The 24412-nt window shown below is 52.8% G+C and overlaps 3 protein-coding genes across 5 annotated transcripts; 2 read left to right on the forward strand and 1 right to left on the reverse strand.

Moving 5' to 3' along the window:
- Nucleotides 1–370: 370 nt before the first annotated feature.
- Ndor1 (NADPH dependent diflavin oxidoreductase 1) lies at nt 371–8672 on the reverse strand. Of its 3 annotated transcripts, none has more exons than XM_051166531.1 (14): nt 8491–8672; nt 8153–8230; nt 4682–4779; nt 3054–3152; nt 2870–2971; nt 2549–2758; nt 2140–2261; nt 1836–2056; nt 1645–1752; nt 1368–1482; nt 1078–1224; nt 869–987; nt 708–802; nt 371–592 (listed from the first exon to the last, which is right to left on the reverse strand). In XM_051166531.1, the coding sequence occupies exons 1-14, from the start codon at nt 8623–8625 to the stop codon at nt 448–450; spliced, it is 1794 nt and encodes a 597-aa protein (XP_051022488.1). In that variant the 5' UTR covers nt 8626–8672; the 3' UTR covers nt 371–447. The 3 variants fall into 3 exon arrangements, with proteins under 3 accessions (XP_051022488.1, XP_051022486.1, XP_051022485.1); XM_051166529.1 differs by having other exon boundaries at nt 1078–1227; XM_051166528.1 differs by having other exon boundaries at nt 708–987.
- A 206-nt stretch (nt 8673–8878) lies between these two features.
- Tmem203 (transmembrane protein 203) lies at nt 8879–10134 on the forward strand. Its single transcript, XM_051166696.1, has one exon. The coding sequence runs from the start codon at nt 8972–8974 to the stop codon at nt 9380–9382; it is 411 nt and encodes a 136-aa protein (XP_051022653.1). The 5' UTR covers nt 8879–8971; the 3' UTR covers nt 9383–10134.
- A 4785-nt stretch (nt 10135–14919) lies between these two features.
- On the forward strand, nt 14920–22610 carry Tprn (taperin). The gene is made up of 4 exons (XM_051166410.1): nt 14920–16836; nt 21542–21773; nt 21861–21967; nt 22086–22610. Exons 1-4 carry the CDS (start codon nt 14971–14973, stop codon nt 22146–22148), a joined length of 2268 nt encoding a protein of 755 aa, XP_051022367.1. The 5' UTR covers nt 14920–14970; the 3' UTR covers nt 22149–22610.
- The last annotated feature ends 1802 nt before the right edge of the window (nt 22611–24412 follow it).

Here is a 24412-nt window from a genome sequence, read left to right on the forward strand (position 1 = left end):
TCCCCACGCAGTTTACTGAAGATGTTTATGGACCTGAAGGCAAAGTGATTGAGTTGCCCATTCTCAATGCTCAGGAGACTCGCCCCACAGGGCTCAGGACGAATGGAAAGAACATGAGGTCAGAGGGGCAGTGCAGCCCCCCAGGGCTCCACACCCCTCGGAGTGTTTAGCAGGCCCCTGGTGCTATGGACCATAATGTGGATCTGGGGCAGAATGAACGGGACTGAGAGGAAAGCAAGAATGCAGGCTACACTGGGGTTGGGGCTCAGTGTGAGCCACTGGGTTCCACCGAGTTTGCCTGTATGCAGGGAGTGTCCACCTGGCCACCTAGAACCAACTAACAAGTGTTCTGGCACCAGATAAGGCTGGGGGCGATAATGGGCCCTCTAGACCCCAGGAGGCTCTCCAGTGGAGCTGTTAGTGTGGTATGAGCTGGCAAGTTGCTCCTCAGGCCCAGGTCTCAGTCTGGAAGCGCAGTGTCTGCTGGAGCCTAGCAAGGTAGGTGTCTGCGTCTGTGTTGGAGAGTTGTCCTTCTTCTTGAAAAATGGACTTCAGGGCTTCCGAGACGTCCGTAGGCATGTCCTTAGCATTGCTGGGGGGTGGAGGGGGAAGAGGCAGGCCTCAGAAAGCTCAATGACCCTGGGGCCCAAGCCCAACTCCCAACCCTACAGCGTGGTCCACTCCTCTGCAATCCCAAGTCAGCTCACCCTGCGAGGTAGAAGTAGGCAGCACGGCGATCCAGCAGCTCCCAGACAAGCGGCCCCAGCTCTCGGAGCCGGTGCTGCACATATATCTTCCGCTCCTGCGGGCGGCAGAGGCTGAGCATCAGCCATCCCGACTCCTGCCCCTCTCCCCTGAGCACACTCACCTGCTCCCGGGAGAAGGCTGTCACCAGGGTCAGGCTGCCCTTCTTCTCCAGTTCCTGCCACTCAGTCTCCCAGTAGAAGTCCTGGTCCCGCAGGCGGCAGCCAAAGAACAACAAGTTTCCTGGGATATATAGGGCGGCCCCCATCTGAATGCAGGGACTCAGCCAGACCAGTCTTAGTGGTCACACTGCCCTGGGAATCCTGTACTCACCAGTTTGGCCATGGGCCACTCGCTCTTGAATGGCAGCTCGGAAGGGGGCCACACCAGTTCCAGGCCCCACCATGATAACGGGTGTGTCTGGTGTTTCTGGGAACCGGAAGCTCCCAGGCCGTACCCACAGAGGCACCCGGACAGGTCCTGCTGCAAGACGGGGATGCATAAAGGAGATCAAAAGACAAGGCTGAGGCGCTGGCTGGGGTTTGAGCTCCTGCGGCAGAAGGAACAGGGAAAGACAGGAGCTAGAGGCTACAGTCTCTCCCACCCCCAGAAATACGGATTACCTTGCCCAGGATTCAGGGATGCCAGCCAAGAGGAGCAGAGGCCACGGCGGGGCTCCTTGAGGCGAGTCTGGTACTCTACCACAGCCACAAGGATCTGTAGCCTCCCGGGATGAGCCTAGGGGACGAGAGTTGAGGGCCCTGCCCTGCTAAACCACTCCTGCCTGCTACTAACCCCACCCAGGCAGTCCCTGTTCATAAGGCTGCCCCTGTGGGCACCACCCTGCCCGGTCCCAGCTTTCCCACACCAGTCCTCAGCCTTACTCAAAGAGTTCCTCACCAGCAGAGAGGAAGCAATGGAGAAGGCCCGCGGGCGGATCCGAGGGATTAAGTCCAAAAGGCAGTCGGGAGGGATGGCAGCTGCTGTGTGTGGAAAGTCACACAGCACCTGGAGGGAGGGAGTCTTAGCATGGCAGTGGTGTGTGCACACACTGCCCAGGGCCCATCCCGCCTGCCTGCTCACTAGCCCACCTCCACGATGGTCCTGCGGGGCCGATTACAGTACTCCCAGAGCTCTTCCTGACCTCTGGCAGAGCTGAATTCTAGCAGCTTCTCCCGCTCCAGCGCATGGGGGGAGAGACAAGCCAAGAGCTCAAAGAAGGAACGGCGGGGTACACTGGCAATGTCCAAGTACTGTGACACTAGATGCCACACAGTGCAGGGCTGAGGCAGCCCTGGTGGGTAAGGGACACCTGCAGGAATGGCGTGGAGATTTAGTGGTCAGGGACATCAAGTGGTGCCTTAGACTCAGAGGTGGCCCATCTCCCATACTCACCTGGCTCCCGTGGCTTAAGCATGAAATACTGATTGGGGTCCAGGCACAGTACTTGGCAGAACTGCTGGGTGTGGGCCTCTGAGTTAGAGGGCAGAATTAATACGACATCGCCCGCAGCAAAACTGTATGGAAAAGTCACCAGAGATGTGGGAATGGTATGGGACAAACACAGGAGCTGAAGGGAGGGACTTTGCGGGAGGATGAAGGGACTAAAGAGACCAAGGATGAAAAAGTGAATATTCACAGGGGCTGCTGCCGGCAGGGATCTCCAAGCTGCTGGGCCGCCTAGTCCTTGGCTTTGGCAGACCCTTCTGAACCCCACCTACTGCCTACCTTCTCCCTGACCACATCAGCTTCTTAGGAGCACTCTGGCACCTTGCCTTATGGCTTGAGGGCTTTGGGCCCTTACCTGATGCTCGAGTCTGTAATGTCAAACTCAATCAGCCGAACATCCTGGAAATGCTGGGGGCCAGTGACCCTCTGGTTGGTGACCATGGGTGCCAGGAAGGGCTGTAACTCTGATGGGGGTCTCTGAGGGGCTGAGCTGGCTATGTTCAGCTCCTCAGCTCCTATCCTGGGGGCCTCCTGAAGAAACTGGAAGATGTACTTGGAAGGTAAGCTGTGGAAAATGGAAATATCAGTTGTGCAGGGGCCGCTCAACCATACCAGGGGCGGGGAATTAACTGGCTTGAAGTCCCTTGGTATTCATATGCCCAAGGTTCAGACTCACGGAACGCCGGGAGGGATCTCAGGAAGGTCGAGGGGTGCTGGGTACAGACCCTTTATCTTCTCCCAAAGGTTTCCCAACCAGGGGTCAATGGCGGCATCAGGCCTAGGGGACAGCACAAGCATTGGCTTCTGCTGGCCAGAGCCACGGTGAGGGGACACAGTGGGACACTGGTACCGACACTTACCCCAGCTCATGCTGGTCATCGCCCAGACATGGGGGCAGGAGGGCATTTCCCCCGAGCTGCAGCAGCCGGCGATGCAGCTTCTTGGCCACAAAGTTGAACCTGTAGAGGCAGCAAGGCAGACCCAGGGTCTGAGGTAACCAACAGCGAGGAGTGGTAACTTAACCGACCTCCTGTGCAGAGTAGGGCAGTACAGGGCTTCCCTCAAGGGTGACTGCCTCAGTGGTGCACACTGGAACATTCTAGGAGAGGGTGGGGCTTCAGCATGCAGGGAATGAGAGACTGGAGCAACAGCTAGAACTACCAACAGCAGGTCCCCGATCTCAAGAAGGTGCCATGTGGAGGCCAGTCTCATTTTATTCATCACCCGTGTCTCTGACGTGACCAAGACTCTGGTTGTTGATGGGGTGAAGGTGGGGGTGAGGGGCAGATAACCATGTTTTCCTGTAAGAGGATTTCCTTTCTTTGGTCTGTAAAGACTCACCTGTCCCTGTACCAGCTTGAGCTTTTGGGAACCACAAGCATAGTCGGATTCCCTCCCACCTCCTCGGTGCATCCACACACTAGCAGTGAGCCAAACCTCCAGTAGAGCAAGGCTACACCCCCCCACCTTCCTATTTCTATTCCTTTTGGTTTAGTGGGAGAGGGTCCTGCTCCTGAGTGCTGGGGTTGTAGGTGAGTGAGCCACCATGCCTAGGCTCCTGAGTGCCAAGGTTGTAGGTGAGTGAGCCACCATGCCCAGCTTCCATCTTCTATTCTTGTTATCTGAAGTAAGTAAGAACCCTGCCATTGGGCTGTAGAGATAGATGGCTTAGAGGTTAAGAGCACTGAAATAAAAATTTTAAAAATGATTTATTTATTATTATGTATACAGTGCTCTGCCTGCATGTACACCTGCAGGCCAGAAGAGGGCACCATTATAGATGGCTGTGAGCCAACATGTGGTTGCTGGGAATTGAACTCAGGAGCTCCGGAATAGCAGTCAGTGCGCTTAACCTCTGAGCCATCTCTCCAGCCCTATAATAAATAAATCTTAAAAAAAAAAAAAAAAAAAAAGAGCCCTGCCATGCAGACAACTTCTTAGGTTGCTGGAGTGGCCCTCAATGATGGGTGACACTAACCTCTATGACAGAAAGTTCAAAGTGCTGTTATCTTAGGTATTAGATAGCTAGTTGCACCTTTGAGCAGAAACCCCTCATTACCACCCCCAACATGAACGATGCTAACAGCACTGCTTGGTTGGGAGCACAGCTGCTCACCTCAGTGTTCTTTTCAAGTTTCAAATACTTCACAGTATGTAGGCACCTAGTGAGGACCAGGGGCAGACTGGGTGCGACTGACCTTCATCACGCATTTTAATGCAACGCTGGTGGTCTGAGCCTTATCATGCCCTGAATCCCATGGGGGTACCCTGGCACCCTGTTCCTTCCCCAACAGTGGCCTCCTCTGTGCTGAGTCCTTACAAAGAGTTGGGTGCCCACTAGGAAGTATCTGTGGAGGTTGGTCACCCAACAGTGCACAGCCACATGGTCTATGGTGGATGGATATCTGGGGACTCTGCTGCCTGTCTCATTTCTTGCTTGATCTTTAGAACTGTCCCTATCTGGCTAGCAAGTCTACCCGCTACTCACTTGGCGTATGAGGAGTCCCCGAGGCCCAGGACAGCAAAATCCATTTGACAGAGCGAGGTGGACAGCAGGCTCTTCCGAAATATGAACTTCCAGAAGTTCTGTAGCCATAGGACATTGTGTTAGAACCCCGTTTCAGGAGGGTTTTCTGTCTGTCTGCGGCCCCAGCATGGAGCAGATGGTGTTAGGGGCCAGGAACCTGCACACAGAGAAAATTCACCCTACCCGTGTAAGTACTTCTCATAAATGCCGACCTGTAGCTCAATGCTCTGTGCTACAGGCAGAATCTAGTTACCCTCTTGAGTATACTCGGCACACTATTCTTCCTGTCCTGGTCTAAAGGATGAATTCACTTGCCACCCACCCACTAGAAGGGATGCGCCAGACAGAAGTTCTGACTGAAGTCCTCTGGGTGGAAAAAGGAGATGGGCTGTTCCCTGACTCTCTGAAGGTGTCAACTCACGGATTCATGCTCTCAAACTCTGGGTTTATACTGACCTCTTCCAGTTTGGGGACTACTGTTTGTTCTCTGTCCTGCCCCAATAGCTAACCCTGCACTCTGGGGGTGCCTCTTTGCAAGCGCACTGAGGCTGCAGTCTGTCTGTCTGTCTTTCTTTCTTTTTTTTTTTTTTTTTTAAGATTTATTGATTCATTATTATGCATACAGTGCTCTATCTGCATGTACACCTGCAGGCCAGAAGAGGGCCTCAGATCACATTATAGATGGTTGTGAGCCACCACGTGGTTGCTGGGAATTGAACTCAGGACCTATGGAAGAGCAGTCAGTGAGCCATTTCTCCAGCCCTCAGGCTGCAGTCTTGTGTATTATGTGACAGGTGTTTTTTTTTGGGGGGGAGGGGTTGTTGTTTTTTGTTTTTCAGAGACAGAGTTTCTCTGTGTAGCCTTGGCTGTCTTGGACTCTCTCTGTAGACCAGGCTGGCCTCAACTCACAGCAATCTACCTGCCTCTGCCTCCCAAGTGCTGGGATTAAAGGCGTGCACCACAATGACCACCATGCCAGGCAGGTTTGTCTGTTTGTTTAAGATTTATTATGTATACAATGTTCTGCCTACACGTGTGCCTGCCTGCCAGAAGAGGGTACCAGATCTCATAGATGGTTATGAACTACCATGTGGCTGCTGGGAATTGAACTCAGAACCTCTGGAAGAGCAGTGTTCTTAACCTCTGAGCTATCTCTGCAGCCCCATGTGACAGTTTCTTGTTTGTTTGTTTGTCTTGGTTTTTCGAGACAGGGTTTCTCTGTGTAGCCTTGGCTGTCCTGGACTCACTTTGTAGACCAGGCTGGCCTCAAACTCACAGAGATCTGCCTGCTTCTGCCTCCCAAGTGCTGGGATTAAAGGTGTACGCCACCACAGCCAGCTGTGACATTGTCACTGTCCTTAGTAATTTCCTGCCTACACCTTTCTTTCCATTACTCCTGCACGATCTGTAAGTTGTTATTTGTTTCCCTCCATTTTCCAATTTGTCCTTTGTTACAGTTCTTGGGAGAACCTCTCAGTTATGTCTTCCAACACTTTGAAGATCTTTTCCTGCTTCCCCACCTCTGTCGGCCAGGAATCTACTCTGCATTCTGAGTTCTGTTTGTCTTTGTCTTTCGCTAGAGTCTTATTCCAGGAGACACATTCATTCATTCATATTCTTGTGTGTGTGTGACTTAAGGAGCCGATGGAAAAGCTCTAGGACATGCCTGTCACACAGAGGGTTTCACCAGCAGGGGATATAATTCCAATGTATTGGAAAGAGGACCAAGGCAAAGAGGACCAAGGCCTTCCTGTCCGACAGACAGACTGAGGAGCCATGTCCCTACATGTGCTTTCAGGCACTGGGTCTGTTTTGTTTTAGTTTTTTTTCTTTTTTTTTTTTTTTGAGACAGGGCTTCTCTGTGTAGCCTTGGCTGTCCTGGACTGGCTTTGTAGACCAGGCTGGTCTCGAACTCGAGTGTTGGGATTAAAGGCACTACTTCACCTTTTCTAGTGCTGGCAATTTCAGAGCTCGCCCCACACAGACCGTTTTCCTTGACAATCACCAATACTCCTAGGGACACCTCTTAAGTTTCCCATCTTCCCATCGGCCTTGGGATCGGGGAACTTCTCTTGTCTGACCCTGACCATGTCAGATGGCGGTCGTGGCGAATCGGGGCTTTGGTTTCTCACAATTTGATTTGGCTGCTTCAACAGTGACTCATGCCAGGGCCTTCCTGGTACTACACAGCTACCCGCAGCTCTTCTGCGTGCCTCCTGGCACCTGCGCATGGTCCTCTTGTTCCACAGGTGGAACTACTGTGAACCTTGTTTCCTCTGTTGTGATTCTGTCCCTCACCTTTAAATTACACGTCCTGCTGACTCTATCTTTTTGGCCTTTCTGGAATGTGCCTGCTTTATTCTGCCTTGTGTCACCATGTTTGTGGTGGGGTGCTCTCTAGCATCATTCTCGCCACCTTTACACAGGTGGCAGTCTTGCTACACTGCCAGTGCCCCTGTGTCACTTCCATAGTTTCTATAGCTTTCATCTTAAGCACACGTGTGTCACTGTGGCCATCCAAGTTTGTGGGATGAACCTTTCTTCCTTCCCTTCTTCTGCCGGCACAGTCCATGGCTGGGGGATTCCAACTTTCTGCTCTTCACACAGGTTGCTTCTCACCACCACCCACCCCTGCCTTTTATTAACTTATTTTGGAGACAGGATCTCACTATGCAGCCCTGGCTAACCTGGGACTCACAGAGCTCCACTTGCCTCTGCCTCCCAAGTGTTGGAATGAAAGGTGTGCTCCTTCCTTCCAAAAAGTTGTGTCTGATTCCATGACCCCCTTTACTTCCAGAACATCTGGCGCTTTCGTTAGCATTGGATATTTTCTGGTAATTGACCACTAAACCTGCTTTCTTTCTTGCTTGCCTTTTTTTTTTTTCTTTAACCAGTGAGCTCCATGAAGGAGAAATGTGGCTGTGTTCCATATGGTGCCAAGAATATATGTGCTTGAAAAAAATAGAGAGCGGGGTGAGGAGAGGTTAGGGGAGTGGGGGTGGCATGGTGACACATGCCTTTAATCCCAGCACTTGAGGAGGCAGGTCTCTGTGAGTTCAAGGCCAGCCTGGTCTACAAAGTGAGTTCAGGACAGCCAAGGCTACATAGAGAAACCCTGTCTCGAAAAACTAAAAAAAGAAAAAGAAAAAGGGAAAAAATAGAGGATTAAAGATTGTTTCTCAATGTTACAAAGCTTGAACGTCAACACTCGACTCAGACCAAATGCCTATGCAGGTCTGGGAGACAAACAAAGTGACTAAATGTGGAGATCAAGATTATTAAGAGCTATTTCTCTCCCTAGAGCTACTCAAAGACTATCTCTCAAAGCCACCTCTCATAGACACATGCTTTGAAGGGAAGCCATTTCCTCTGCACCTTGGGACTCTCACAGCAATGAAAATGGGGTGAGGGAACACATCAGGCCAGCCTTACCTTCATGTTGTCAGGAGGGTCTCCTTGGCCTGTGGTCGCACAAACAAATATCACCAGGGGCTCCCTAATGAGATTCGCCTCAAGGACAAGACACAAGTAGGTGTAAGGCCTCTGTCCCCTCCCTGTATCCGCATCCCCCCACCCCAATTCACCTAGGGTACCAGAGTAAAGTGTTTGAAGAATTATCCCAATGGCTACCAGGCATTCTCTTTCTCAGGCTGTGGCCTCATGCCAAGCCTCTTTCTCCCCAAATCCGCCTGGGGCCAAAGGGCCGCATTCAAAACATCCTCCTCCGGATGGTCATGTGGAGGGTCTCCGCAGTAGCGCCCGAGCCTCACCACCGGATAAGAGTCCAGCGGCTGCACACAGCAATCTAGCCGCCGGCGCCGGGCATGGCGGCCCAACCTCTCTGCCTCGTCCTGGGCTGTGCCAGTCTGGCTGCCGAAAAGCACCAGGAGCTGTGGAACGGGCATTACTGCACACGCCGATCAGAACTGCACACTCCTCTAACTTCCCGTTTCCGCTGTCAACAGGAAATGACGCGTTTAGTGTGCGCCGCGAGGCGGCGGCGGGGGTAGGGTGGGGATAGCATCCAAACGTCGCGGGCTTCTGCTAGCATCCCGTTCCTGGTCCAGGTTCGGGCTCCGGAGGGCGGCAGAGCCCTGGGGTCGAGGCCCCCCCCCCCCCAGGCTGGGCTGCTTGCTACTTCGCGTGTGCAGTGGCGCCAGCAGGCGGTAGCCAGGCCCGCGGACGGAGGGCTCACGGCTCGATGCGCAGCGCCGTCGTCGGCCAGACTCGGGCCGCTGTTAAACAGGCGCGATGTTATTCTCGCTGCGGGAGCTGGTGCAATGGCTGGGCTTCGCCACCTTTGAGATCTTCGTGCACCTGCTGGCCCTGTTGGTGTTCTCTGTGCTGCTGGCACTGCGAGTGGATGGCCTGGCCCCGGGCCTATCCTGGTGGAACGTATTTGTGCCCTTTTTCGCCGCCGACGGGCTCAGCACCTACTTCACCACCATCGTGTCCATTCGTCTCTTCCAAGACGGGGAGAAGCGACTGGCTGTACTGCGCCTCTTCTGGGTTCTCACCGTCCTTAGCCTCAAGTTTGTCTTTGAGATGCTCCTGTGCCAGAAGCTTGTGGAGCAGACTCGAGAGCTCTGGTTCGGCCTGATCACGTCTCCGGTGTTCATTCTCCTGCAGCTGCTCATGATCCGGGCCTGTCGCGTCAACTAAGCCTCCTGCATGGGGCTGGAAATAGAGCGCTGCGTGCAGCTGGAGTGCTGGACCTTCCAATCCAGACCCTACTTGGTGCCACACTGGAGGAGCTTTGGTCAGAAATCAGTGTCTGCTTGTGCCCAGTTTACCGTCCAGTTTTTCCTTATATCTAAGATTGTTTCCTCAGCAAAACTTAAAAGCGAAGCCTCGGTTATTAAAATGTATTTCTTGTTAGCCATGCTCTTGAGTTGCCAGACAATGCTGAACTTTTCTGACATTTTGGAAACTGCATATAAGTAAAATATCCTGATAGACTCTGATTATTTCTCATGGTGATATGCCCCTGTATAAATCAGCTTGTTCACTCAGCAGTACTGATCTCAGAGCTTACCCCTCCATCTGTCCATGCCAGACTTCTTTATACAATTGATAATGTGCGAGGGCTTGTGTCACCTTTTCTCTGTTCTGGGGAAGAATAGTCTTTTCTTCATTGCATCTCACATAGAGCCAGCAGACTGTTGAAAGGAGCTTGACCAGGACCCTGTGTGGCTATCTGCCATCCTGAGATGGAAAAATCTGGTCTCAAGACACTGTTTGATTTCCTGTCCCAACAGATAGAAGTCTCACGGACTTTCCCACCACCTTGTGGCAGGCATTATTAGTACACCTGAGACAGACAGACTTGATAAGGGACCAAAGACAGGAACTGGCGCTCATATGCCCCTGGAAATGTATACTTACACATAGAATTGTGAACAGCTTGAGTTCTTTGGTCTTTTGTTTTATGTCGGTCATGTGCCAAATGAGACCATTTGCTGAGATGGAAAAAAAATGTTTTTTGAAATCAACAATACACTCCTAAGCATCTCAATGTTTGAGTAAGGAGAAGGCTAAGGTGTTCCTTGCCGTGTTGACAGCTGGTCAGAGGGTTGAGGTTGATAGTGCACCAGAAAATATGGCTGGAACACAATGGGTGCTAGAGTGTTTTTGGAAAGTCCCTGTTTCTTGTTTTAGGAGATAGGTAACTTGCACCACTTACCTGCCCCCCCCCCCTCCCTCTGAAACAAGTGGCTCTACTATGTGACACCAGAGCTGTCGCTTCTTATTAGTGTATAGCCATTGGTGACTCTGATGACACTCCATAGAGTTGAGATGACAAATGATCGACTGAGGCCTGTTTTTTCATGGCCCAGATGTGAGGATGATTTTTACATTTTTAATCAACAGGGATGACCTTTAACTTACAGTCTTATGTGATTCTGGGAATCAGATCTGCAGCATCATGCATACTAGGCAAGCCTTCTTCTTCTTCTTCTTCTTCTTCTTCTTCTTCTTCTTCTTATTATTATTATTATTATTATTATTATTATTATTATTATTATTATTATTATATCTTCATCATCACTACTACTACTACTACTGAAACAGGAACTCACTGTGAAGCCTTGACGGGTGTGGAACTCATAGAGGCCTGCCTCTGCCTTCCAAGTGCTAGGTTAAAGGCATGTACTACCACATCTGCTTAGGCAAGCATCCTAGCAACTGAGCTATCTTATGTTTTTTACATTCTAAGACTATTTCTGTGTGTGTGTGAATGCAGGTGCATGCATACCATACCACTCATGCAAATTATTTCTTTTGGCCTTGTGATATTGGGAAGCAAACTCAGGTGGTCTGGCCTGCTTGCAAGTGCCTGTATCTGCTGAGCCATCTCATAAGCTCTAAGTTTTACGTTTTTAGAGGCTTTAGAACAGGATGCCACACTTTCCTGAAGTGGCTGAAAAAAAAGAAAAGAAAAGGGACGTGTGGCTATAGCTTTGTTGGTAGTGTTTACTGGTAATCCCACTTTGGGTGGGGTGGAAGCAGGAGGATCAGAATTATGTTGTCATTGGAAGCATAGCTGGAAGCCAGCCTGGGCTGGGAGGGGGGAAGGGGAGGGGGTAGAGGGGGGGAGGGGAGCAGAGAGTCTAAAAGAACATCAATAAAAGTTAATAGTTGACAGATCAGATGTGCCGTGCAGATCACAGGGTTCCTCAGCATGCTTAGCTATTTGAGCTGGATCATTCTTCCATTTTGCTTTGTCTTTCAAGACAGGGTTTCTCTTGTGTAGCCCTGGCTGTCCTGGAACTCTTTTGTAGACCAGGCTGGCCTTGAACTCAGAGAGATCTGTCTGCCTCTGCCTCCCAAGTGGTGGGATTAAAGGCGTGCGCCATCACCGCCCAGCCCCTGGATCATTCGTTATTGTAGATGAAGAAGAGACTGCCCTGGTGATGTGAGACCTGTAGTAGTGAGCCCGGTCTTTACTTACTGGATGTCAGTAGCAGCCTTCATTTGTGATAATCAAAAGCTTATCCTCATGTCGCCATGTTTCCTGGTGACAGAGCTGTCGTTGCTGAGAGTCACTAGGGTGATAACTTAGTGTGGCCCTTTGCAGAGCGGGCAGGTATGCGGGTCTGGGCTCCAGCATGGCAGCTTATGCCTCTTCTGCTGGGGACAAATAGTCTTGTCACACACTAAGCAAGATATGAGTTAAGAGGTGACATGGTTGCTTTGCCCCCAGCTAGAAAACATGTCTCCAATTCAGGATTGGGCTAATTTTTTTCAAAAGAAGACACAAGCTGAACTTTGGACTGGTTTTCCTTGTAACGTTTCTTAGGTTTGGTTTTGTGTGTTTTTGTTTTATTTTGGTAATTTGGAATTGGGAAGTCTGAGTATAGAAGCCTTGAGTAGTAGAAGTTTCCCTTGGAGAAGTGATTTGAGGGGCGGGGGCCATATATAGCTCAGTGGTGGAGTGTGTGTCCAGCATTCAAAGGCTCTATGTTCAATTCCTGATACTACCAAGGGGTAAATAAGTTGTTTGTGTGTGTGTGTGTGTGTGTGTGTGTGTGTGTGTGTGTGTGTGTGTGTGTTTTAAAGCTTTTTTATTTGGGATTTTATTTTATTTTTAATTCTTTTTTTTTTCATTTTTTAATTATTTTATTAATTTATTCTTGTTACATCTCAATAGTTATCCCATCCCTTGTATCCTCCCATTCTTCCCTCCCTCCCATTTTCCCCTTATTCCCCTCCCCTATGACTGTTCCTGAGGGGGATTGCCTCCCCCTGTATATGCTCATAGGGTATCAAGTCTCTTCTTGGTAACCTGCTGTCCCATGGTCAAATGTGAGGCACCAGAGTATGTGAGAAAGTCATATCCCATTATTTGGGATTTTATACCTCTACCTCTCTTCCAATCCTTATCCACCCTAATCCCTTCCAACACCCCAGCAGCAGGTAAGAGAAAAAGGTTAGTGGAAAAGGGGTTGGCATATGTCTCTTTAGAGACATAGTTCCTAGGGGCAAGTCCAATCTTCGTTGTCAGGATATCCTGTAGTTCACCAAACCAGCAATAGCAAATACAGCTGCAGGACAAACCGGCAGTGGAGGAGGGGGGAGTGCAGGGAGAGCAACAGCTGGCAGTGGAGCAGGAGTGGGGGGGTGGGGGGCATGCAGGGAGAGCAGCAGCCGGCAGTGGAGAGGGGGTGCAGGGAGAGCAGCAATTGGCAGTGGAGGGTGGTGGGTGGGGAGAATGCAGGGAGAGCAGCAGCAGGCAGTGGAGGGGGGTGCAGGGAGAGCAGCAGCTGGCAGTGGAGGGGGTGCAGGGAGAGCAGCAGCCTTTCAGAGTACCTGTTCCCTCTGCCCCCGACATATATCCTTCTCCAGAGTCCCCAGAATTAAAACTCTCTGCAACTAGCAAAGTACATGCCCTTCTCAGAGCCTGCACAAGATTGATTTATCCGTTGTTATTATGAATACAGTGGTCGGCCTGCATGTACACCTGAAGGCCAGAAGAGGGCACCAGATCACATTATAGATGGTTGTGAGCCACCATGTGGTGGCTGGGAATTGCACTCAGGACCTCTGGAAGAGCTGACTGCTATCTCTCCAGCCCTGTTTATTTTTTGAGACAGGGTTTTTTTTTTTTTTTTTTTTTTTTTTTTTTTTTTGTTTGTTTGTTTTGGTGTGTGTGTGTAGCCTTAGGCTGTCCTGGAACTCACATTGTAGACCAGGCTGGCCTTGAACTCACTGAGATCTACCTGCCTCTGCCTCCTGAGTGCTGAGATTAAAGGCGTGTGCCACCACTGCCCAGGATCATAACTGAGTTTTAAAAGAAACCAAACTATCACTACAATAAGTGATTTGGGAAAGATTTCTCGAAAGCAAGAATTTAGTTTATAGTCTTCAGTTTAATGACGTGGGCAGGCAGGTAAGCTAAAGTTACGGTTAAAGTGGTGCCAGCTATAGACTGCAATGCAACCCGGAAGCCAGTAAAGGTACCTCCCCGCTCCCCTCCCCAGGCTGAATTTTCTATTTCCATGAAGCAGAGTCCCTGAAAGGCACGTAGCAGCAGAGGCAGCAATGCCAGGCCTCAGCTGGCTGTTGACTTGTAGGGCAGATAAAGGAAAAATAGACCAGCAGTCTGTAGCCCCCAATTCCTAATGCCGTCAAGCACTTGCCCTGCTGTGTACGCTGGGAAGGGGTGTGTGTTGAGCACTAGGCAGCTCTGCCCAAAGAAACTGCAAGACTTGGGGGGGGGGGGCGGGGAGGAATGGGAGGATACAAGGGATGGGATAAACATTGAGATGTAACAAGAATTAAAAAAAAAAAAAGAAAAAGAAAAAAGAAACTGCAAGACTTGTCGGCTGTGAGGTTGTGCCCTTCAGTCACTAGTCCCTACCCGTTCTTGGAGTGGCTGAGACCTGCTCTTACCCTAGCGTTTGTACTCTTCTGCACGACAGAAGTGTGAGGCTCTGTTTCCATGTGTAATCTGTGTACAGAAATGAGGCTATTTGGAGCCTCGTACACATACGGGTACATGGCAAGACCATGGACAGCAAGCTGTGTATCAGATAGTCACACACGTAGATCTAATCAACAGGTCTGGGACCTACAAAACTAAGATTCTTGAAAAAACATTTCCTTATGCCTGGGTGGATTTCAGAAGGAGCATCCATCTCTAAGTCCGGAAGGGGCCCTTGCCCCGGCTGCCCATGGCGGTTCAAGGACTCCAGACTGACGCAGGGCCGGGGTCTAAATGTGGCGGGCAGGTGCAGCTTGTGTACTTTCTACAGAAGCAACGACCTCCTAGGTCCCGCGTAAAGCTCTCTGCCAAGAAAACAGAGCGGATGCCAGAACGACGATATAGTCAGAACGGGGCGAAGATCTTCTAGGTCGCGAGGGTCCGCGAGTCGATAAACCAAACGAGCCATGTTTTAACTAGGGATGCAAGGCACCGGGTCAAGAGCTCAGAGGCGGAAGTGAGGAGCAGCCATTGAACGGCGCCTTACTAGGGAGCCTGTCGACGGACCTTCACCAATAGGGACTGGTCGATGCCGGTCTTAGTCCAATGAAAACGCCAGAGGGGCGGGCCTAAATGGGTGTTCTCCAATCAACCGAGCCGTATGCCTCTGCTATGGGTGGGCAGGTCTGCTCTTGGAAGCAAGCGAACTTGCCCAATTGGCGGCCACTAAGGGGGGGCGTGGCACGGCGCGGTACTAAGGCAGGACCTGAGAGTCTGTCCGGCGAGCGGCCGCCGGTGCAGTCCAGTCGGCGGCCGCATCCACAGCATGGCCGGCCTGGGGCGGCCCGACCCGGGGCCGCGCACCGCGATGCCCGCCTGGAAGCGGGAGATCCTTGAGCGGAGGCGAGCTAAACTGGCTGCCCTGAGCGGAGGACCGGGACCCGGAGCGGCGTCGGAGGGATCGAACGAGCGGCTGGTGCTGGCCGAGAGTCTAGGTCCACTGAGCGAGAACCCGTTCATGCGACTTGAATCGGAGCGGCGGCGCGGGGCACGGCCCGCTCAGCAACTGCTGGAGCTGTACTGTCGTGTGCCCGGCGTGCGTACCATTCGAGCCGACAACATCCTCATCATCGAGTCAGCGCCTGGCTTCCCGCCCGCTGTGCGGCCCGCTGCGGGCATCCGCGCAGCCGAGGTAGTGGTGTACGAAGCGCCACAGCCCGGCCGTGTCAGCCGCCTGCTGGAGAAGTTCGATTCGTCAGCGGTGCCGCGCCGCCGCGGGAGCCCCGAGCGCTTCCGCCCTGCGCTCCCGCTGCTTCCCGTGGCGTCTGCACCTACTGCCAAGCGCGCTCCCAACAATCGGTCGTTGGCTCCTGCCCCACCTGTGTCCCCCTGCCAGCCTGCACTCCCTATTTCACCTGTCCCCGTTACCCAGCGCGCGGGTCATCGTTCCGCCTGTTTCGAGCCCGCGCACCCCGATAACACTGTAGGCCCCGCTCGGCGCGGCGACTTCCTACAGAAGACCGGCAGCAACTCTTTCACCGTTCATCCCCGGGGCCTGCCCCGCGGTGCGGACAATCGCTCGCTTTCTAATGGACCCATGACCCAGGAGTCCCCTGCCAGCCCTGCCAATGGGCTGTCGGGCTCTCCGCCTGTGCCGGGCAAGTGGAAGCCAAAGGTGGAGTCAGGGGAACCCTCCCTCCACCCGTCCTCAAGCCTTGGGACCCCAAGTGCCACTACAGTTGGGCCCCCTGCCTTTCCGGCGCCCAGCCCAGCCAGTGCCACCCCCAGCCAGCGTCAGTGGGTCTCCTCTGCTACCAGCGCCAATGATTCCTTTGAAATAAGGCCAGCCCCCAAGCCAGACATGGAAACTATCCCAATAGGGGACCTTCAGGCCAGGGCCCTGGCCAACCTCCGTGTGAACTCCCGAAACTCCTTCGTGTTGATCCCCAAGCGCAAGGCCCCTGGAAACTATCCTTCGCAAGGGAGGCAATCCGAGGAGCCAAACGGGGAAATGGGCCGGGCCTCCAAGAGCCAGGGGCTCGGAGCCCAGCTGGTGTCTACAGATGATGGTTCACCTGCCCCAGAGAGGAGTCCCTTGGTTGCTGAGATGCAGTGGGCGGTCAGGGAGGGGGGATGCCCTAGGCCAGCCACTTCCATCACAGACAGGTCTGTTAGGTGGCAGAGGCCATCCTCGCCACCTCCATTTCTACCAACCACTGTTGAAGCTGAGCCAGTGGAGGGCTTGGAGGTTCCTGGCTTGGCCAAGGATGGCCAGGAGCCTGTGAGGCCAGGACTTCCAGTCACCTTCATTGATGAAGTAGACTCAGAGGAGGAGGCCTTTCAAGAAGCCAAACTGTCCTCCTCAGCAGTTGGTGTGCCTCCCCAGGACTACCTGCACCTTGCCAGGCCTGGGCACACCTCAGAACTCCCCAACCGAGGCAGCAACACTTTCATAGTAGTGCCTAAGAGGAAGCCAGGGACCCTTCAGGAGCCACACTTGATTAAGACCAATGGGCAGTCCCAGCAACAGGAGGCTGAGGAACAGGATGCTGACAGCCTCTCAGGCCCCCACACTGCCCTGGAGAACACCCTAAAGAAACGCTACCCCACTGTGCATGAAATCGAGGTGATTGGTGGATACCTGGCCCTGCAGAAGTCCTGCCTCATCAAGGCTGGCTCCTCAAGAAAAAAGGTAAGTGCTAAGGAGAGGGCTGCTGGCATAGACAGCTTGTACATAAATCACGGAAGAATTGGGCTGTGTGGCTGTGCCAGGTCCAGGGCCTTTGTTGAGCTGTGACTGCCCAAGCTTACTACTGTTTACCTCAGAGATGTGGGAGACTGGTTAGGTAATGCAGAGCTCCTGGATCTCTTTGGAATGGGTAGTTCCAACTAACTGCAGGTCTACCTTCAGCCTGGTCTGGCCTGGCTTTTGATTTGAAGGTAGCCTGACAAATTCCTATGGGACTCGGCTTGGACAGATATCCAGAGCCTAGATGGAAACAGAAGGAAGTAGGCCAGTCGTTCTTTGTAGGTTCTCCTCACTTTGAGTTCAGTCTGGGCACATAAGCCAGTTGGAGGGGGTGCTCAGCACCCTAGAAGGTGCAGGAGCCAGAGCTTGGCAGGCCTTTGCCTTCTGCAAGCAAGGATTGAGCACTAAGGCCCATGCCAGGCTTGGTCAAGAAGGCCTTGGGCAGAGAGACTCAAGAACAGTCCTCCCCAGAGGCTCAGAGCTGGCCTGGGTGAACTGTATTTCCTGGTTAGCTCTGGCCAGTGGCTTGGAACCCTGTGGGCACATGGAAAGCGTTCCTCAGATTCTTCCTGATTCCAGGGTCTGTGTTTGTCCCCTGGGGCAAATTCCAAGGCCAGCTCCACATGACTCTCAGTCAGCTGGTACAGGGAGGTGCACCTTTCCCTTCTGCTGAGATGGTACCTGCAGTGTCTTCTCCACAGCAGCTAGAGTCGAGGTTCGCCCGGGTTAAGCACCCCACCCCCACCCCTTGCCTCAATTTCCTTGGGGGACCTTTTGTAATGAACTGTTTACCATCTCATCACTCTTTGTTTTCTCCCTCACATTTGGCTTCCTGTCACAGTTGGCCTTGGCATCATCTCTCCTGCGGGCTCCATCTGCCGGGTCAGGTAGCCATGTGATTTTTGTGAGGGGATTGTGGTGAGGGGACTCAGGGCTGTAACAGTTTTTTTTGCCCCATGAGATCATGTCTCTCCCACTTGCCCCTGGGCTCTGTACCCTGAGTCCTTGGGGCAGCTGATCTCGATCCCTTCCCCTTCTTTTCTGCTCCTCCCCTCCTTGCTTCTTAGTCTCCACTGTGGCTTCTCTGTGATGCTGCTCTCTATGTGGATGAGGTCCTGAGGCTTGGGACATCCATGAGGCCACGGAGCTATACTCAGGCTCCTATTTTCAGAGCCTTGCTCCTATCCTGGGATACTCCTTCACCTTGAATTTGGCTTCTTGAAAAAAAAATTTTTTTTCTTTCCCCAGACAGGGTTTCTCTGTGTAGCCTTGGCTGTCCTGGACTCGCTTTGTAGACTAGGCTGGCCTCGAACTCACATAGATCCACCTACCTCTGCCTCCGAAGTGCTGGGATTAAAGGCGTGAGCCACCATGCCCAGTCTGCTTCTTGAAACTTAAAGGCTGCCACTAAGAGCCTGGCTCTCCTGCGCCTGTCTAGAGACAACTGTGAGAATCATTCATGGCTGGGTTAAAGTGAGAAGGGCAGGGCTACCAGGTAAGGCCTGGGATGGGGCCCTGGCCAGCAGCCTGCTGTCCAGCCAATCTGAGGGAGCTGGGGTCCAGATGGATGATATTTATGATGGCCAAGTGGCCTGGGCAGGGCTTCCATAGCAGCACAACCTGCTGGTTGTGCTGTCCTGCCTGTGCATGCACCAGATGCCCTGCCCAGCAAGACACAGAATGCCTGTGGGAGGGGGAGGGTACAAAGCTGCCCAACCTTCAGAGCAGTGTGCAGGGTGAGGCCCTCTCGTACTTTGTCCTTCCCCTGACATTTCTCCTACCTGCAGCCCCTGGGGAAGCCCAGGGTGCTCCTTCTGAAGGCCAAGCCTTTGGCCTACCACAGGCTCGCTCCTCCTGTGGGAGCAGGGGGTCCAGAGGACCTTGGGGGCAACTGCACCCTTTGTTTCCCTTCCCCACTGTGACTGGGTGACCCCAGGGCAATGCTGCTGGCTTTCTAGGGTAGAAGTGAGGGATTGCTCTTCATTGGGCCTTCTAGGTAGTAAAGCATGGTGTGAGGTAGCCTGCCTCGGGTTGGCAGTTTGGCAGCACATTTCCATTTAGGTTATCTATTGGGAGAAAGGGGCCTTCTCTGCGCTTGTGGAGGATGTTGCAGCCTCCCAGTCCCACTGTTTTTCTGGTAAAAGGATGTCCTTTCACCTTTCCCTCCCTGGCTGGGAGCACCAGTGGCTCCTACCTGTCTGGCTGCTTCTTCCTCTTTCCCACCTCCTGTTCCTGTGCCACACCCAAACATGTTAGTGTCCTCAGGGTTCAGGTCTCCCACCCTCCCCGGCAGTGGAGCCTCCACCCGAACTTCTGTGGCCTAGTTATGGGCCTCAGCCTGGCTCCCACTTGAAGGTGTATCTATCTGTTGGCTCTTCCCAGCAACATCGTCTTCTTCTAGTCTGCAACTATCTTCCTGAGTTGAAGCTGGCCTGAATTCAGTTCCTCTCACCCAACTCTTTTCATGAGGAACCCCTAGATGGTCTTTCTGGAGCCAGGGACCCCAGAGAGGGACTGGGCCCTTACTGATGAAATCTCACTGGCACAGGGTCTGCCCTCGGGAGGAAGCAGCTGTGGATATCCCAGTTGGTTAGCTCTGATCTATTGTCCTGGCACCCTTGGGAACTTTGGCTGGGGGCCAAGGTGGGGGATGGGAGCCGACAGTATATGCAGGGAGTGGGGGCAGGGTCCGGCCAGTTGAGCAGTTTCCCAGCTTTGAGTCCCAGGGTGGACACCTTTTGGTAACCCAAGCTGGGTGTGTATGGGTAGAGCAGGCTGAGGGAGAACAAAAGGGCCCTGTAAAAGCTGGGAGGTTCTGCCACCAAAGGCCCTGTGAGGGCCCAGAGGTTCCATCACCTGCCTGCCGTATTAGGTGTGCTGGGTAAAGTCCCCCAGACACTGGTGACCAGGTATATACAGTGACAATCCCTGTCTATACCTTTCCCACCTGCCCTGGCGGCTCCACCCGGGGAAGGGGTCATAAACATGAGTCACCCATCCGACCCACTGACCTACGCTAGGAGGAGGAGGAGGCCTAGAACACTGGTCTGGCAGACAGACAAGGGAGATAGTAAGTGACTGGGGTCGGGGGAGGGGGACTAGGTTCCAGCTGAGATGCGCAGGCTTATGAGCCATTCCCCACCCCCAGCCTGGCCAGGCTGTGCCAGGCACCGTACCCACACGTGTCTATCCCCTCAGCCTCCCTGCTGGGAACTGGTCATGCAGACTAATAGGGTGTGCTAATCTAGCTGGGCTTGTATTCTTAGTAGGGGGATGGGCCTCAAGGACTCCATCCAGGGGCTTTTTTCGTATAGAAGGTCCCAGGCCTGTCAGGCCCTATCCTGCCCTGGGCTCCTCCTAGGGTACCTGTCTCAGAATGTTAGTCAGGAAGGCCAGGTGACAACATCCCTCAGCTCACACCTCATTGTCTCCAATGGGATCTAGTCTTCAAGGTCCATCTGGTCCTTGGGGCGAGAACAGGGTACACTGTGTATTCATACGGCAGGAGTGGACATCTCTCTGTTTTGCCTGATGGGGGAGAGGACCTCCCCATCTGCCTGTTCATGAGTGGAAATGGACAAAGTATGGAGGGCCTGGGAGAATAGATGCCTCTGAGCAGGCTGAGGAGGATCCAGGAGCTCTGGTTCCTGGGGCAGAGGATCTCTCAGTGGGTAGAGGGCTCAGGGGTATGATAGCCAAGTGGGCAAGTGTGACCATTGCTTGAGAGGGATGGAGGGCCTCCTGCTTTTGTGGGCCCTGGGTGCCTTCTGTGGCCTGTGCGAGGGTCACTTTGCTGCCTCAGGACAGGCTCAACCCTCCTGCCAGGCTGCTCTTCTATCCTGCTGGGCCTCTGGCTCCTTCCAGGGGAAGAGGGGGAACCTGAGCTGGCTGTTGGTGTCCTGTGCCTGGGAGTTTAATATTTCGAGCCCAGCAAGGCTGCCCCATCTGCTGCAGCGAGTGCTCAGGTTCACTACCAACCCACCGTGGAGCCCAGCTGAGAGGGCTGGGGAGCTCCAGGCTGAGCCCAGCTGAGAGGGCTGGGGAGCTCCAGCAGAGATTGTGGAGCTGGGCTCCCAGCCCATGTAGCAGGCAGGAGGAGCATCTGAGGGTTGCCCACTGCTTTCTGTCCCTCAGATCCAGGCCACTGGGAGAGAAGGGAGACTTCGCTTGAATATGAGAGGTACAGAGTATGGTAGGAGCTGGGGAAGTCCCTGATGGTATTGCTGGTACCCTAGACTAGGGAAGTGGGACTCCCCACCAGCCTGAAACACGGGTGACGTCCAGCACCTTTTGTTTCCTGTTTGAGAAAGGGTTTCTCTGTGTAGCCCTGGCCATCCTGGAACTCATTCTGTAGTTCAGGCTGCCCTCAAACTCAGAGACCTGCCTGTCTTTGCTGCCTCGGTGCTGGGATTAAAGGCTTGTGCCACCACTGCCAGCCTCTTAAGCAGGCCTCAACAGTACGACGGCTGGTGCCCAGGATCCTTTAGTATACAGATACCCAGAACATGGAATTAGCTTCAGGAGCTGCTGCCGGCAGAGGGTGGGGGTAGGTGGGGCCTATAACTCTTGGAATAGGGTCTTCTCTTCCTGCGTAGCATCTCTGCCTCCCTGGGTGGTAGGGCCCTGCTGACATGGCTCTTACTTCTAGATGAAGATCTCCTTCAATGACAAGAGCCTGCATACAACATTTGAGTACCCCTCTGAGAGCTCCCTGGCACAAGGCGAGGCAGAGGAGGAGGAAGAGGAAGGAGAGGAAGATGAGGAAGAGGAGGAGGAAGCAGGACCTGACTCGGAGAAGCCCTTTGCCCTTTTCCTGCCGCGGGCCACGTTTGTAAGCAGTGTGGGACCTGAGAGCCCCCGACTACTAGATGGCAGCTCAGGTAACACTACCTGTTGGGACGGGCAGCCTGGGAGCTGAATCTGGGCCACATTTCCAGGGATCCATGCCTATTCTCTTTGGCGCACAGGTCTATCCAGCTACACTCCAAAGCATTCCGTGGCCTTCAGTAAGTGGCAGGAGCAGACACTGGTGCAGGCTCCAAGTGAGGTGGAACTCCCACCAAAGGATGTGATGGTAAGCCAGATGGGGAGGGTGGTAGGGGTGAACACCCAGACCACCAAAGGCTGACTGGCCTGGGGAAGGGCCGATGCCTGAATAAACCTTAGTGGCTATATTCTGTTTTTTCTCTCAGCTCACACCTGCCAGTCAGAATGATCTCTCGGACTTCCGCAGCGAGCCAGCCCTCTATTTCTGATCCCTGGAACTGTCAAGATGGCCAAGACTTAGCCCTAGGTGTGGTGGTCCTGGAAGCCAGTCAATACCCAGGAGCCCTGACTCTACCCTGTGCCCCTTCCGTCTGGCTCTCCCTGTCCTCTTCACTCTCTGTTGCCTCCTTCTGCCTTTAGGGCCAGGCCTGAAATCTCACTCCAAGGAAGAACAAGTGGAAATTGCCTGTGGGACAGGCTGACGTCTGTCCGTACTGTCCCAACTGGGATGAGGTGGAGGCCTGAAGGGATCTTGCCTTAGGGTGCTGTTTTGTCCTGACTTGCAGCTCCTGCCTTCTGGAGTGCTCACTGTCAGGAGTGAGAGGCTATCTTGGCTATTTGTTCTTTGCTGAACCCCAAGTTCCTGCCCTCAGCCCATGATTCTACTATGGTGGAACTCAGCTACCCTTCAAAACAGATGGCAGGGTGTTGTCTCTCCCCCCCCCCCCCATCCCTTTTTGGACTTAATAAACAGCACTGTAACAAGGCTATTTCCTTCTTTACACACCCTCAGTCTGAGCACAAGGTGGAGGCTGAACTTGGGCACCTGTGTGCAAAGAAGCGGAAGGTGAGCTCAGTCGGGTGTGCTTGTATCGAGGGCTTGCTGGTCCAGGCTCTTGCTCTTGTTCTCTCTCCACCCCGAGCCTGTTAGGTTCTCCCTTGGGGCTAATCTAGTGGGAAGTAGACATAATCTCTGAGGTCTAGAAGTCCATGACTCAGGGGCCTAAGTGTCAGATGGGAGGAAGGTGAGTGTTACAAATGACTGGACTCACCATGAGGCCAGAAGCCTGGTAAGGCAGTTAGTTGTGTATAGCACAGGAATGGAGTTAAGCTCAACTCTGGGGCTTTCTCCTGTCTGATTTGGATACTACCTGACCATGAGCCTGTAACAAGGCTGTAGCAACAGAATTCCCAAGGGTCTAGGGAGATGCAGAGCTGTCTGCTTGGAAACTGTTCTCAGAGGCCTGGGCAACCAGTGCAGAGACAGGGCTATTTCCAGATACAAAGTGTCTTCGAAACTGAATGCAAGTGTCTTTTTCCTGTCACCTAAGAACAGATGTACTGCTTGACTGGGCTCAGGTGGAGTGTTACATATGTTTCCCTCAGAGAATAAACCTAGCTTTATGGATCCTCTGTTTGTTTGTTTGTTTGTTTGTTTAAGAAAGGGTCTCAGAGGTCCGGCAATGGTAGTGCTCGCCTTTAACCTCAGCACTTAGGAGGCAGAGGCAGAGGCAGGTGGATCGCTGTGAGTTCGAGGCCAGCCTGGTCTACAAAGCGAGTCTAACACAGTCAAGGCTACACAGAGAAACCCTGTCTCAAAAAACAAAAAAAGGGTCTTGGGGCTAGAGAGATGGCTCAGTGCTTAAGAGCGCTGGCTGCTCTTCCTAAGGATCTGGGTTCAATTCCCAGCACCAACATGGCAACTTACAATTGTCTATAATTCCAGTTCTAGGGAATCTGACACCCTATAGACATATGTACAGGCAGAACACCAATGTACATAAATTTAAAAAAAAAAAAAAGGTGGTCTCACAAGCCAGGTGTGGTGGCACACACCTTTAATCCCAGCACTCGGGAGGCAGAGGCAGGCAGATAGCTGAGAGTTCAAGGCCAGCCTGGTCTGCAAAGTGAGTCTAGGACAGCCAAGGCTACAGAGAAACCCTGTCTCGGTAAAAAAAAAAAAAAAAAAAAACAAAAATCAAACAAACAAACAAACAAAAGGGTCTTAAAGACGAAGTGTCTCACATTGCATCCCAAGCTGGCCTACAGTTTACTCTGCAGACTAGGATGGTTTTGAGTTTAAGGCAAACCTTCTTTCCTCAATGCCGGGGTTATAGGTGTAAACAATCATACCTGTTTTATGGCTCTTCTTGGTTAACAAGTAATTCCAAACTTGCCCCCGAGAAGCCAAGGCAAAGGGCCGGGCTACAGGGCACACGGAACTAGGAAGTAAGCAGCATGGCTGGGAGCTGGGCCCTGGCAGCAGTAGCAGGGCACTGGACCACACAGAACTTGGTACTGAGGAACGGATATATATTGTATGAAGAATCCCAGTCTATGCTGAGGCCTAGAGCCAGAACAGCTGTCTCTGAGCTCTGCACTGAGCACTGTGGTATAGCAAAGCCCCCACAGCAAAGTTGTTTGTGTGCTAGATTCAGGGAAAAGACCAACAGCTTTACAAGGAGAGTTAAGGGCTATGGCTGGCCTGAATGAGGTAGGCACCCTCAGCTCTGTTTTGAAGATGGGATAGTCA

The sequence above is a fragment of the Acomys russatus genome, chromosome 24 (assembly GCF_903995435.1).
Source record: "Acomys russatus chromosome 24, mAcoRus1.1, whole genome shotgun sequence".
In the NCBI taxonomy this organism is placed as follows: Eukaryota; Metazoa; Chordata; class Mammalia; order Rodentia; family Muridae; genus Acomys; species Acomys russatus.

Bases quoted from the DNA above. Each gene is read 5' to 3' on its own strand.
- Ndor1 (XM_051166528.1), bottom strand. From the start codon at position 8,625: ATGCCCGTTCCACAGCTCCTGGTGCTTTTCGGCAGCCAGACTGGCACA. The intron at 4,780-8,152 runs GTAAGGCTGGCC...CTATGGCTACAG, and splicing joins ACCCTCCTGACAACATGAAG to AACTTCTGGAAGTTCATATT. The intron at 1,225-1,367 runs GTAATCCGTATT...GTCTTGCAGCAG, and splicing joins ATCCCTGAATCCTGGGCAAG to GACCTGTCCGGGTGCCTCTG.
- Tmem203 (XM_051166696.1), top strand. From the start codon at position 8,972: ATGTTATTCTCGCTGCGGGAGCTGGTGCAATGGCTGGGCTTCGCCACC.
- Tprn (XM_051166410.1), top strand. From the start codon at position 14,971: ATGGCCGGCCTGGGGCGGCCCGACCCGGGGCCGCGCACCGCGATGCCC. The intron at 16,837-21,541 runs GTAAGTGCTAAG...TCTTACTTCTAG, and splicing joins CTGGCTCCTCAAGAAAAAAG to ATGAAGATCTCCTTCAATGA. The intron at 21,774-21,860 runs GTAACACTACCT...TTTGGCGCACAG, and splicing joins ACTACTAGATGGCAGCTCAG to GTCTATCCAGCTACACTCCA.